Source organism: Cynoglossus semilaevis, chromosome 15 (genome assembly GCF_000523025.1).
Source record: "Cynoglossus semilaevis isolate Cse_v1.0 chromosome 15, Cse_v1.0, whole genome shotgun sequence".
Taxonomy (NCBI): domain Eukaryota; kingdom Metazoa; phylum Chordata; class Actinopteri; order Pleuronectiformes; family Cynoglossidae; genus Cynoglossus; species Cynoglossus semilaevis.
The window spans coordinates 9236173-9248639 of record NC_024321.1 but is presented as its reverse complement, the minus strand read 5'-3'; the positions used below and the strand labels follow the sequence as shown (position 1 = coordinate 9248639).

At 41.6% G+C, this 12467-nt stretch overlaps 3 protein-coding genes across 26 annotated transcripts in view; all 3 read left to right on the top strand.

Annotated features, from left to right (window-relative positions):
* Positions 1-12467, top strand: part of LOC103390856 (protocadherin gamma-C5-like) — a 130303-nt gene that overhangs the window by 50906 nt on the left and 66930 nt on the right. The window contains exons 1-2 of one of the 24 annotated variants that reach the window (XM_025063435.1): positions 3213-5446; positions 8710-9512. The exons of 16 other annotated variants lie outside the window; for them this stretch is intronic. In XM_025063435.1, coding sequence (XP_024919203.1) covers positions 3871-5446; positions 8710-9512 — 2379 coding nt within the window. In that variant the 5' untranslated portion in view covers positions 3213-3870. Of the gene's footprint in view, positions 1-16; positions 3154-3205; positions 6250-8709; positions 9513-9538 lie in introns of those variants that run through there. 7 more of the 24 variants (XM_025063445.1, XM_025063417.1, XM_025063426.1 and 4 more) reach the window with 7 other exon arrangements.
* Positions 1-12467, top strand: part of LOC107989571 (protocadherin beta-16-like) — a 65334-nt gene that overhangs the window by 16922 nt on the left and 35945 nt on the right. The window lies entirely within an intron of this gene.
* On the top strand, positions 6269-8404 carry LOC112488242 (protocadherin beta-1-like). The gene has a single exon (XM_025063464.1). It carries the CDS (start codon positions 7227-7229, stop codon positions 8400-8402), a length of 1176 nt encoding a protein of 391 aa, XP_024919232.1. The 5' UTR covers positions 6269-7226; the 3' UTR covers positions 8403-8404.

The following is a 12467-nucleotide window of genomic DNA, read 5'->3' as shown; positions in this document are numbered from 1 at the left end:
TGTCTGAGTTTTTGTTTTCGAGGCGAATGTTCGGCTGCGTTGTTCACACATTGAAATCTTCTTTTCAATGTGAATGCTGAATACTGTCTGTTCATCCGTCATGGTGGTCAATATTTGCTTTGGTAAATTCTGGTAGTGATTGTTTGCCAACATTTCCTATGAAAGGGATGTATTTGTTTTAAAGTTTTAAAAAATCGCATTGTGCATTCTCAAACATTCAGAAGAATGTCGGCTCATGTATGTCGCTGTCCATGGTGCTGCAATGGTCTTGCGAGTTCAGTTGCGCAAATGAGATATTACAAAATTCAAAATAGTTCAAATGTGATTCAAAAACATTTTTGATTGATGATCATATCAAAATCATAGCATAAACAATTATTTACATGTAAATTTCATTCAATTGTTTTTTTTTTTACATACCCAGTTTTTTGTTTTTTTTTCAACGTTTACTTTGTGTTACTTTCATTACCTGCATTTGGACTCTAAGTGACGCTGTTGGTCAATAAAATGAGGTCTGCAGCTTGTGTGTCTGCGTATAGAGGAGTAGATAAAGCACGGTCTCCATGTCAGTGGGTCTTCGACAGTCAAACTGAGACGACGTTTTTTATTAACAATACTTACTTACGTCTTTTTGTATAGCGCGCTATTTTATTTGGATACACGGCGGAGTCAACTTATATAGGTAAATTCCATAGGCAGTACATGTGGGATTCGACAATTAAGGACATGGGAATACGTCAGAATCGATGCGGGAAATGGCTGTCGCTCTGGATATCTTCTTGGCAACTGTTGTTTTATTTCACCATGATTTCCACAATCCGTGGCCAAATCCGCTATTCCATACCGGAGGAGATGAGAAGTGGTTCGTTGATCGGTAATGTTGCACAAGATCTTGGTTTGGATTTGAAAAGGCTTCGTTCTGGCCGAGCCCGCATCGTCACTGGAGAAAACAACCAGTACGCGGAGCTGAAAACAGACAAAGGGATTCTGGTGGTGAATGAGAGAATAGACAGAGAAGAGCTGTGTGGAGACGTGACACCGTGCAGCTTCAGCTTTGAAATTATTTTAGAAAACCCAATCGAATTGCACCGGGTAACAGTAGAAATATTGGACGTGAATGACCACGCACCAACGTTTAAAAATAAAATCATTAGCTTAGAAATTAGTGAATCTGCAACAGTCGGGTCGCATTTCGATTTAGAAAGCGCTTATGATCCAGATGCCGGGAATAACGGTCTCCAGAATTACGTTTTATCAACAAATGATAATTTCGTTCTGAAACAGCAGTCGAATGCAGACGGCATCAAATTCGCCGTCATGGTTTTACAGAAGCCTTTAGACAGAGAGCTGGAACCGCACCTCTCTTTAAAGCTCGTAGCTGTGGACGGTGGGTCTCCACAGAGATCTGGAACAGTAACTATAGAGATAACTGTTTTAGATGTTAATGATAATACACCCGTATTTAACCAGTCACTGTACACCACCTCTGTGGTAGAAAATGCAGCCAAAGGCACATATTTAACTACCGTGGCTGCCTCAGACGCGGATACTGGTTCTAATGGTATCGTTACATACACTTTTTCCAGCGTTAAAGGTAAATCTGCAGAAATGTTTGACATTGACAGTTTAACTGGTAAAATAACTGTTGCCGAGAATATTGATTTTGAAAAGGATAAAAAATACGAAATACGGGTGATTGCCAAGGACCAGGGCGGGCTGAGTGACGCAACAAAAGTAATCATTGACGTCATTGACACGAATGATAACGCACCAGTTATAAATATAATGTCATTCACCAGCCTGGTGTCTGAGGATGTACCTCCAGGAACGACAATAGCCGTTTTTAATGTTAAGGACTCTGATTCTGAAAGAAATGGTCTGATAAAATGCTCTGTAGATCATGACCTGCCCTTTAAAATCCAGTCTTCTTTAACCAATTATTATAACTTGCTTTCAAATGTACATTTTGATCGCGAATCTACAAACGAATACAACATCACGATAATTGCAACCGACTCTGGCTCACCTCAACTTTCTAGTCAAATAGCTTTACACCTAAAAATAACAGACGTTAATGACAATTATCCAGTCTTTACAAAGCCAAATTACTCTGCGTATATTACTGAGAATAATTCCCCCGGGATGTCTGTATTCAGCTTAACAGCCCTAGATCGAGACTGGAACCAAAACGCAAGGGTTTCATATCTATTGGAGGACACACAAATCAGTAGTAGTCCTGTTTCTTCTTATGTGTCCATAAATTCGGAAACAGGAGTTATTCATGCGGTGCGCTCATTTGATTATGAACAACTCAAGCAGCTGGTTTTCACCGTCAAAGCTCAGGATGGAGGCTCTCCTCCACTCAGTAGTAATGTGACCGTGAAGATACTGATCCAGGACCAGAACGATAACCCTCCTCAGGTTCTGTACCCAGTCCAGACTGGTGGCTCTGTGGTGGGTGAAATGGTGCCTCGTTCAGCAGATGTGGGCTATCTGGTCTCTAAAGTGGTGGCTGTTGATGTGGACTCTGGACAGAATGCCTGGCTCTCCTATAAACTCCAGAAAGTCCCAGACAGGGCTCTGTTTGAAGTTGGCTTACAGAATGGAGAAATCAGAACTATCCGCCAAGTGACTGATAAAGATCCTGTCAATCAAAAACTGACTGTTATAGTGGAGGACAACGGACAGCCCTCTCGTTCAGCTACAGTCATTGTTAACGTGGCGGTGGCTGACAGTTTCTCTGAAGTACTGTCTGAGGTCCCTGACTTTAAACACGACAAGGAGTACAATGACAACCTGACTTTTTACTTAGTGTTGGCTCTGGCTGTAGTTTCCTTCCTCTTCATCACCTGTTTAGTTGTTATTATCTCAGTGAAGATCTACAGATGGAGACAGTCTCGAATCCTGTATCACTCCGGTCTGCCTGTGATTCCATATTATCCACCACGTTATTCGGATACAATGGGGACAGGGACTCTCCCTCATGTCTTCAACTATGAGGTGTGCAGGACAACAGATTCCAGAAGAAGTGAGTGTAAATACGGCCAACCTGGCAGTGAGAACATGTTGATTATGGACCCCAGTTCTACAGGGACGATGCAAAGAATACATAATGAAAAGTACATCCTGGATGAACCAGATACTCCTCTTGAGGTCAGTTTTAAAAACATACAAATACATTTTCATATCCTCTCTGCACAGCTGCTGAATATTTGTGTCCCTTTAAAATATATAATATATATATATAAATATATATCCATAAATATATGTATGTATGCACATACACACATATATTTATTAAACTATTCCTGTCTATCCAACTATTATATACATACTGCTTTTTCTTTTTTTTCTTTTTTTTTCTTTTTGAAGCTCTTTTTTGCCTGTCATGTTTTCTCTTATCGTTCGTACCGATGGTCTTTGTAAAATATATCTTGGTAAAAAATACTTATTTTTTATAGGCATACTACAATACCACCATTTTACACGTGTTGATTACTATTAGTATTGTTTTAGAAACTCTATGATGCATTCCTTGTGTTGAACAAGAATGCCATGCAGTTCAGTTCAGTGAACAGAGAGGGACGCTGTTGCCCGTCGAGTTGCTGGGTACACATATGATCCAGAACCTCCTCTTTATCTCAGTTGCCGTATTGAGACTACACAGGGAGAGGCAGTTAGCAGCCAAGATTGCAGGGACAACATAGACGAGGACGGCGAGGAGGGATTTCTTTGTTCGACGATGTAAATGCATTGTTTTGGACTTCATACCAACCTCTGGGATTGTACACCTGCATTTGTCTGTCAAAATTGGATCTTTGGTCGAATAATTTAAAGATTTTTTTTTTTGCCTACTTTTTGAACGCAACGATGGGATGGCAAGTGCTGCTCTTTATGTTGTTTCTCTCCTCAAGTGCAGTGTGGGGGCAGGTCAGTTACACCATCCCTGAGGAAATGACAAAGGGTGCTTTAGTAGGAAATGTAGTCCAGGATTTGGGTTTAAGTGTGGGACGATTACATTCGGGCAAAGCTCGCATTTATACGGCCAATACTGAAGAATATATTGAGCTGAGGAGGGACAAAGGCGTCCTTCTTATTAAAGATAGAATAGACAGAGAATCTCTTTGCGGTCAAACGACGCCCTGTGCGCTTCATTATCAAATGATCCTTGAAAATCCCATGGAGTTTTACACAGTGACTGTCGAAGTGACCGATATAAACGACAATCCTCCCTCATTTGAGAGGAGTGAAATTAGACATGAAATAAGCGAGGGGGCTCTGTCTGGAGCGCGGTTCGTCTTAGAGAAAGCCGTAGATGATGACGTGGGTGTCAATGGTGTCAACAGCTACGCCTTAAAACCCAGTGATCATTTTGCACTGAAAACCATCAGTCGAGACGACGGGAGCATAGATGTCGAAATGGTTTTACAGAAACCTTTAGACCGTGAAGAACGTGAACATTTATCGTTGGTTCTCACTGCGGTGGACGGAGGAGAACCACAGCTCACAGGGACGATGCAGATTCTCATAACTGTGTTAGATGTAAATGATAATCCCCCAATTTGTTCAAAACTTCTATACAAAGCAAGTGTAATCGAAAATGCACCGCCTGACACTGTGATAACTACAGTGACGGCAAGTGATATTGATAAAGGAAACAACGGAAAGCTAAGCTACAGCATTTCAAAATCTGGAGCTGGGGGCCTTTTCAAAATTGATGCAAATGAGGGAATATTAACCTTAAACGGCAATGTAGATTACGAGAAAAGAAAACGTTACGACCTAGACGTCCAGGTGTCAGATCAGGGGGGGTTATCAGATGCATGTAAAGTGATTGTAGAAGTGGCAGATATAAATGATAATCATCCATCCATTAACATTATGTCTAAAATAAATACAGTAGCCGAGAACATGAAGGCGGGGACAGTTGTGACAATGTTTAATGTACAGGATCCAGATTCAAATGACAACGGTAAAGTCATGTGCGTTTTAAACGATTACATTCCCTTTGTCATTAAGGCAACTACGAATAATTTCTTTACAGTAGTTACAGACAGTGAGTTAGACAGAGAGAAAACGTCTGAGTATAATATAACAGTGAGCTGCTCTGATGAGGGAGTGCCCTCTCTCTCCAGCAGCGTCACTCTCACCTTACAGATTTCTGATGTTAATGACAACGCACCTGTCTTTGAGAGGAGCTCATATGAGGCCTACATAGTAGAAAACAACACACCAGGTCTGTCTGTATTCACAGTTAAAGCCAGAGACGCAGACTGGAACCAGAATGCTCGTGTGTCTTACATCCTGGAGGACTCCTCTGTTAACGGAGTACCAGTCTCCTCCTATGTGTCTGTCAGTGCTGATAGTGGAGTCATACATGCAGTGCGTTCTTTTGACTATGAACAAATCAAAGATTTTCAGTTTCGTGTCAAAGCTCAGGATGGAGGCTCTCCTCCACTCAGTAGTAATGTGACCGTGAAGATACTGATCCAGGACCAGAACGATAACCCTCCTCAGGTTCTGTACCCAGTCCAGACTGGTGGCTCTGTGGTGGGTGAAATGGTGCCTCGTTCAGCAGATGTGGGCTATCTGGTCTCTAAAGTGGTGGCTGTTGATGTGGACTCTGGACAGAATGCCTGGCTCTCCTATAAACTCCAGAAAGTCCCAGACAGGGCTCTGTTTGAAGTTGGCTTACAGAATGGAGAAATCAGAACTATCCGCCAAGTGACTGATAAAGATCCTGTCAATCAAAAACTGACTGTTATAGTGGAGGACAACGGACAGCCCTCTCGTTCAGCTACAGTCATTGTTAACGTGGCGGTGGCTGACAGTTTCTCTGAAGTACTGTCTGAGGTCCCTGACTTTAAACACGACAAGGAGTACAATGACAACCTGACTTTTTACTTAGTGTTGGCTCTGGCTGTAGTTTCCTTCCTCTTCATCACCTGTTTAGTTGTTATTATCTCAGTAAAGATCTACAGATGGAGGCAGTCTCGAACACTGTATCACTCCGGTCTGCCTGTGATTCCATATTATCCACCTCGTTACTCTGACACTTTGGGTACAGGAACTCTCCCTCATGTGTACAACTACGAGGTGTGCAGGACAAATGACTCTAGAAAGAGTGACCTTAAGTTTGGCACTGTCAGTAGTGAGAACATGCTAATAATGGATCCTACCTCTACAAGAACGATGGAGAGGATACAGAGTGCAACAAGCATCCTAGACGAACCAGACTCTCCCCTAGAGGTTGGTTTATTATCTTTGTTTTTCTTATGTAAATAACCTGTCGTGAACTGTCCATTGTTAGTGTTATCACTTTTCAAACATTACATACTATTTATGAAATTTCAAAACATGACAAGCACAAAACAAACATCTAGGCGTGTTGTGCTTATTTTCTGTTGAAGCATGGTCTTTGCTTTTCCCTTTATACATGTTTTTATGCAGTATTCTTTCTGGATTAACATGTAAAATGGTGTAACCTTATTCTGATAACACTTTTCTTAGTCAGCAGTAGTATTAGAACTGTTATTGTTTGTTATTTGCACCGGTATTCATGGCATAATTTATGTTAGTTTAGGAGGTGACAATTTTTAATCAAGAACGACATTCGTTTCAGCACCATGGATAGCGACAGTGCTGGCGAATCTCTTTTTCCGCCTCTATCTGTTACACTACCTTATCGTTTTACATCAATATGTTGTTCCTTTTTATTTGACTGAACATTTTATTTTTCCCTTTTGTTACATTTTCAGTTTTATTGTAATTGTTTTGTTTGTTTGTTTTTCCCCTCGTGTCATACAGTACATAACTTAGGAAAGGAAGAAGTAGCAGTGAGTGCTTGCCGCAGCAGCCACTATGGTCGTTTTATGGTGGTTTCTACATTGGCATTGAGGAAACAAAATTGTGTAATGTTTTCTGCAGTTCCTTTTTATGAACTCAAAGGGCCGCTGTTTACCGCAGTGTAGATGGAGTGAGTAGAACAGTATCAGCACCTCCCATGATTCTTCGACGTTATTCAGAAAGGACACCAGTGAAAATCAGAGGCGTGCGGAGTCTGTACAATACCGATAAAACAGGAAGGAATACTACAATATTTCATCTTTTTATCTTTTTCATTGGTGGAATTTTGTCGGATTAAAGCTTAATTGTGACACGGATTGCGGCCTTTGACGTTTTCGGCGAAGTCAGTATTCACTACGGCCACACACTGCCACAGAACAATGAAGGGACTGGCGTCATTGTTCATCCTGTTTCTTCTGATTTGCTCCGTATTTGGGCAGATCAGCTACACGATACCTGAGGAAATGTCCAAAGGATCTTTAGTGGGAAACATAGCCAATGATTTGGGTTTACAAACGTCGCGTCTCACATCGGGTAAGGCCCGAATTTATACCCGAGAGAACGGTGAGTACATCGAGCTGAACAGAGAGAGAGGCGTCCTCCTGGTTAAAGAGAAAATCGACAGAGAGGCGCTCTGCAAACAGACGACGCCGTGCGCTTTACATTTTCAGATTATTTTAGAAAACCCTATGGAATTTTTTACAGCCACCGTCCAAATTACTGACGTCAATGACAATGCGCCCACGTTTAAAAGAAGCGAAATCCATTTCAAAATAAGCGAATCAGCTATAGTTGGGGCGAAATTTCTCCTGGAGGCAGCCGTGGATCATGACGTAGGAATAAATGATCTGAAAAGCTACGAGTTAAAACCAACAGATAATTTTGTTCTAAAAGTGCACAGCAGTAATGAAGGGGACAAAAACGTTGAGATGGTTCTACAGAAACCTTTAGACAGAGAGAAAGAGGAGGAGATATCCCTCGTGTTAACGGCTGTAGACGGAGGCGAGCCGCAGATGTCGGGAACGATGCTGATACTTATTACAGTGTTAGACGCCAATGATAACGCTCCTGTTTTTAGTCAGTCCACTTATAAGACCATGGTTACTGAGAATTCACCTAAAGGAACAGTTATAGTCACTGTAACAGCCACTGATGCAGACCAGAGTCCGAATGGTAAAATAATGTATTCGGTCTCAAACACATTAGACGGCGACAGTTTAATGTTTTTTGTAAACGAGGAAAACGGAAACGTTTACTTAAACGGGAAACTGGATTTTGAGGAGAAAAAAAATTATCAAGTAAATATAATTGCTACCGATGCGGGTGGGCTAACAGATTCTTGTAAATTAATTGTTGAAGTGCAAGACGTAAATGACAACAAACCCGAGATTAACATCATGTCAAAGTCAAATGTAATATCAGAGGATGTAAAACCGAATACAATTGTCACGATGATTGTTATTGAAGACAAAGACTCGGGAGAAAACGGAAAAGTCCAATGTTTTACAAGCGACCATGTTCCATTTCATTTAAAATCATCAACGAATAACTTTTAAAGATCATTTTCTTTAAAATTGTCTGATGTAAACGACAACGCTCCCGTGTTTTTACAAACCCTGTTCAGTGCCTTTATTCCGGAGAATAACTCCCCAGGTGTTTCAGTTTTGAGGCTCGTTGCTAAAGATCCAGACGAAAACCAAAATGCTAAAATCTCATATATCTTGGAAGATATAGAAATAGGTGCGTCACTAGTTTCTCATTATGTTTCTGTAAATGCAGAAAGTGGAGTTGTACATGCAGTCCGTTCGTTTGATTATGAGCAGATTAAAGAGGTGGTTTTTGCAGTCAAAGCTCAGGATGGAGGCTCTCCTCCACTCAGTAGTAATGTGACCGTGAAGATACTGATCCAGGACCAGAACGATAACCCTCCTCAGGTTCTGTACCCAGTCCAGACTGGTGGCTCTGTGGTGGGTGAAATGGTGCCTCGTTCAGCAGATGTGGGCTATCTGGTCTCTAAAGTGGTGGCTGTTGATGTGGACTCTGGACAGAATGCCTGGCTCTCCTATAAACTCCAGAAAGTCCCAGACAGGGCTCTGTTTGAAGTTGGCTTACAGAATGGAGAAATCAGAACTATCCGCCAAGTGACTGATAAAGATCCTGTCAATCAAAAACTGACTGTTATAGTGGAGGACAACGGACAGCCCTCTCGTTCAGCTACAGTCATTGTTAACGTGGCGGTGGCTGACAGTTTCTCTGAAGTACTGTCTGAGTTCACTGACTTTAAACACGACAAGGAGTACAATGACAACCTGACTTTTTACTTAGTGTTGGCTCTGGCTGTAGTTTCCTTCCTCTTCATCACGTGTTTAGTTGTTATTATCTCAGTGAAGATCTACAGATGGAGACAGTCTCGAATCCTCTATCACTCCGGTCTGCCTGTGATTCCATATTATCCACCACGTTACTCTGACACTTTGGGGACCGGAACTCTACCCCACTTGTATAACTACGACGTGTGCGGGACAACAGACTCAAGAAAGAGTGACCTTAAGCTCGGCAGAGCTGGTAATCAGAACGTGCTGATAATGGACCCCAATTCTACACGGACACTCACTCGGATACAAAGTGAAAAGTGCATCTTGGATGAACCAGATTCTCCGTTAGAGGTCAGACTCTCTAAATGTTTTTTAATGTCAATTCCACCTGTTTATTAAGATCAGAATTAAAATTAAGCATCATATAAGCAATTTCATCAAGCTGTATGCACTTTCAAATTATGTGTTTTGCTCAAAGGGATGAGGTAAAAAAACAAATAACTTATTTAAAATTACACTATATTGTACACTGAATAGGTAACTGCACTATTGGAATTAGTGGATAGACGAGATGTTTCATAACACATCCGCTCCGTCTCTCACTCTTTTTTTTTTCAGTTTAAAACTTTGGCCACAAATGTTATTATTTTTATTGAGTAAAATATTCTACGCGAAAATTGCACCGCTGTTTCTTCCCTTTAATTTAGGTAATTTTCTTTTAGTTGCTTGACGTATTTGCATTTTTACAAAAAAATGAATAATAACGACTCAGTACTTACAGTGAGTTCCTCTAAGCTTCAATGTGTGTCTGCTACTATAGTATAATTTTTAGTGTAGAGTGCAGTTTTAAAGTGTGAACTCTAAGTGCCGCTGTTGACCAGAGTGTGGAGGACACTAAGGTTGCAGCAATGCCTCCCTCATACACTACCATCGCCATATAAGAAAACAACACGACGGCCAACGAACAGAAGAACAGGCATCTTTTTTAGCTTCTTCATCATTGGAATATTTTACACGAGAAATTTTCCCATTTTTGCTGTGCTTTATTCGTGGATTTGATATGTTTTCATTTTAAAATAGTTTTTTTTTTTTTTTTGTGGAATAAGGAGACTCGTTTTGACGAGGGTAACGGGAGGACCGAACAATGAATCAGCCAGCTCTGTTGTTTGTCTGCCTTAACGTCCTCGGCTCCGTGGTCGGACAGGTCAGTTATACTATTCCCGAGGAAATGCCTAAAGGATCCGTTGTTGGAAAAATAGCACAGGATTTGGGCCTGGAAATAAAGCGCTTGATATCAGGAAAGGCTAAGGTCTATACGAGAAACACCGACGAATACATCGAGCTGGACAGAGAAAAGGGAGTGCTCTTGGTTAAAGAAAGGATCGACAGAGAGGCGCTGTGTTCAGACAAGGCTGTTTGTGGTCTACATTTTCAGATTCTGCTCGAGAATCCAATGGAATTTTACAGCGTCACAGTTCAGATCGCAGATATCAATGATAATGTACCGACTTTTGAACAGCGTGAAATAGCATTTAAAATCAGCGAGTCCGCAGCTACTGGAGCTAAATTCGGGCTACAAAGGGCTGTCGATCTCGATGTGGGAATAAACAATGTTCATAGTTATAAACTAAAACCAACAGATAATTTTGCTCTGAAAGTACACAGCAATGTAGACGGTAAGAAGAATGTTGAGATGGTGCTGCAGAAGCCTCTAGACAGAGAAAAACAAGAGGAGATGTCCCTCGTGTTAACCGCTGTAGATGGAGGAGAGCCTCAGATGTCAGGAACAATGATGATTCTTATTACAGTTTTAGACGTCAATGATAACGCCCCAATTTTCGCTCAGTCTACATACCGAGCTATAGTAACTGAGAATTCACCTAAAGGCACAGTCGTGGCCACTGTTACAGCCACAGATGCAGATCAAGGCTCTAACAGTAAAATTACGTATTCAATTACAAATGTGTTAGAGAATATTGGTAAAATATTTGGGATTAATCCAGAAAAAGGGGACATTTTCTTAATTTCAAATGTCGACTATGAGAAGTCTAAAGACCTGCAGGTAGATTTGCGGGCCACTGACGACGGGGGGCTCACAGATTCATGCAAACTAATCGTTGAAGTGCAAGACGTAAATGACAACAGGCCTGAGATTAACATAATGTCAAAATCAAATGTTATTTCAGAAGATGTTAAGCTAAATACAGTGGTCACGATGATTAATGTCGATGACAAAGACTCGGGAGAAAATGGACGAGTTCAGTGCTTTATAAACGAAAACGTGCCTTTTATTTTAAAACCATCAGCTAATGATTTTTATAGCTTAGCAACAGACAGTGAGTTAGACAGAGAGAGAGCCTCTGAGTACAATATAACAGTGAGCTGCTCTGATGAGGGAGTGCCCTCTCTCTCCAGCAGCGTCACTCTCACCTTACAGATTTCTGATGTTAATGACAACGCACCTGTCTTTGAGAGGAGCTCATATGAGGCCTACATAGTAGAAAACAACACACCAGGTCTGTCTGTATTCACAGTTAAAGCCAGAGACGCAGACTGGAACCAGAATGCTCGTGTGTCTTACATCCTGGAGGACTCCTCTGTTAACGGAGTACCAGTCTCCTCCTATGTGTCTGTCAGTGCTGATAGTGGAGTCATACATGCAGTGCGTTCTTTTGACTATGAACAAATCAAAGATTTTCAGTTTCGTGTCAAAGCTCAGGATGGAGGCTCTCCTCCACTCAGTAGTAATGTGACCGTGAAGATACTGATCCAGGACCAGAACGATAACCCTCCTCAGGTTCTGTACCCAGTCCAGACTGGTGGCTCTGTGGTGGGTGAAATGGTGCCTCGTTCAGCAGATGTGGGCTATCTGGTCTCTAAAGTGGTGGCTGTTGATGTGGACTCTGGACAGAATGCCTGGCTCTCCTATAAACTCCAGAAAGTCCCAGACAGGGCTCTGTTTGAAGTTGGCTTACAGAATGGAGAAATCAGAACTATCCGCCAAGTGACTGATAAAGATCCTGTCAATCAAAAACTGACTGTTATAGTGGAGGACAACGGACAGCCCTCTCGTTCAGCTACAGTCATTGTTAACGTGGCGGTGGCTGACAGTTTCTCTGAAGTACTGTCTGAGTTCACTGACTTTAAACACGACAAGGAGTACAATGACAACCTGACTTTTTACTTAGTGTTGGCTCTGGCTGTAGTTTCCTTCCTCTTCATCACCTGTTTAGTTGTTATTATCTCAGTGAAGATCTACAGATGGAGACAGTCTCGGATCCTGTATCACTCCGGTCTGCCTGTGAT

Coding starts and splice junctions, on each gene's coding strand:
- LOC112488242 (XM_025063464.1), top strand. CDS start 7,227: ATGAAGGGACTGGCGTCATTGTTCATCCTGTTTCTTCTGATTTGCTCC.